This window comes from Thalia democratica, chromosome 6 (genome assembly GCF_965202585.1).
Source record: "Thalia democratica chromosome 6, ktThaDemo2.hap1.1, whole genome shotgun sequence".
Classification (NCBI taxonomy): domain Eukaryota; kingdom Metazoa; phylum Chordata; class Thaliacea; order Salpida; family Salpidae; genus Thalia; species Thalia democratica.
The window spans coordinates 42,475,235-42,476,993 of NC_139170.1; the positions used below are offsets into that span (position 1 = coordinate 42,475,235).

The 1,759-nt window shown below is 38.1% G+C and overlaps 1 protein-coding gene across 1 annotated transcript; it reads left to right on the forward strand.

Moving 5' to 3' along the window:
* The first annotated feature begins 505 nt into the window (after window positions 1-505).
* LOC145839090 (ubiquitin carboxyl-terminal hydrolase 36-like) lies at window positions 506-1,510 on the forward strand. Its single transcript, XM_082946701.1, has one exon. The coding sequence runs from the start codon at window positions 506-508 to the stop codon at window positions 1,508-1,510; it is 1,005 nt and encodes a 334-aa protein (XP_082802827.1).
* The last annotated feature ends 249 nt before the right edge of the window (window positions 1,511-1,759 follow it).

Genomic DNA, 1,759 nt, shown 5'->3' on the forward strand with positions numbered 1-1,759 from the left:
TCTGATTGAAACAGTAAATAATTTTTTCATTTTATAAAAAGTTTTGTTTAAATTTATTAATCGTTGTTTTACTAAAGAACCAAAATCAGTTTTACTCCGCTTAAAAAACCGAAAGCTGACCTAAGTACCACATTCAATTTACAAACTTATAAGATGATTGGTTGTGATGATTTATTTAGTATTTTTTGACCCTTGATACAAAACTATAATTCGTTAGTCTAAAAATTTAAATATTCATCGTATTTAAAATAAAAACGTACTACATAATTTGAATTGATTGCTAAAGGATATTGAGATTAAAGTTTCATACATTTAGGGTGAACCAAACTGAACTGGTTTAAATATTTATATTTAGAAAAATATTCAAGTTTTAACTTTGGTTCATACAGTACTATTGAAACGTTTTTCTTCTGCAATATTGTAATAACACCTTTTGAATATTTATGTTAGTGAGCGAGAAAAAAAAAATAATTATTTTAGCAAGTTATAGTTTAAATAAAACAATATGGACAACAACCAACTCAACGCAAAATGGCCGAAAAGTTTTGAAGGGAGCTCTCAACTTCCGGGAATTCCCAACATAGGTTACACGTGTTTCGCCAACTCGACGATGCAGGTCCTCAATCACACTCCCGCTTTCATCAACCACTTTAGAGATTATTCTTGTGACTGTAAAAAGAAGGCGGACTGTGAGGATGACGGAGATTGCGATGGAAACTCGGAAAAAAGTCCCGAAGTGGAGAAAGCAAACGAAGAGGATTGCTGCACTTGCCTGACAAAGGAGTACGTCGCGCATCTCGAAGAATGCAACAGGAACAAGACCTGCGTTAACGCCAAAGTAATGAGGAAATTTTTCACGTCTGTCTTTCGAACAACGTCGAACACGATGCAGATCGGAAGCATGGGAGACAGGGAAGAGCTGCTCATGCACCTGGAAAGCAAACTGGAAGACGCGAACAAGAACAGCATCATAAGAGACGTATTCTACAGCAAACTGGCGGTAGTCTACCGCTGCAAGCACTGCGGAAACGAACGTCGGTTGTCGAAGGCCGAGCAAGTGTACTTGGACGAGGGAAACGTTGTGAAAAACCTCGCCGAACTGAGCAAAGAGAAAGATTTCCATTGTCAGCGCGACTGCGAAAAGTGCCGAGTTAAAAGAGAGCACACCGAAAAGACCGTCTTTGAGAGTCCCCCTCACGTGTTGCAGATCAGCTTCAAACCGCAGTTTGATTTGAACAACCGAAAAAAGACCGAGTTTCCCGCATTTATCAACATAAGGCCGTTCATGGAAGACGCCTGTGGATCCGATGTAGTTTACGAGCTGTACGCGGTTGTGATCGGTGGTTTGCACTACTGGGCTTACTGCAAGGCTCCGAGCGGGCAATGGAACGAATGTGACGACCGCAGCGTTACACAAGTTTCACTGGACCTCGTCTTGAGAAACAAGCATCCCTTCTCGCTGTACTACATGAGATCGACAGGATCATTAAGTCTAGTAGAAGTAAATTGAGCGTTTATCAAAATAAAACAAACTTACTTTCGATCGATATTAATTTTGCAGTCACTTGTTGTACAAAATAAAAAGTTAGTAGATAGTTTTAATAATAGTATGTGAAGCATAATCTTGAAAATCTTATTATGTAGGCATTATTCAATGGTAGTGTCTAATATCTGACCTGGTGTTTAAGTTTAGGATAAATGTTAACAGTTTAATTTAGTTAAGTATTTCAAGTGTATTACTAATTAGGTTGAGTTTAAA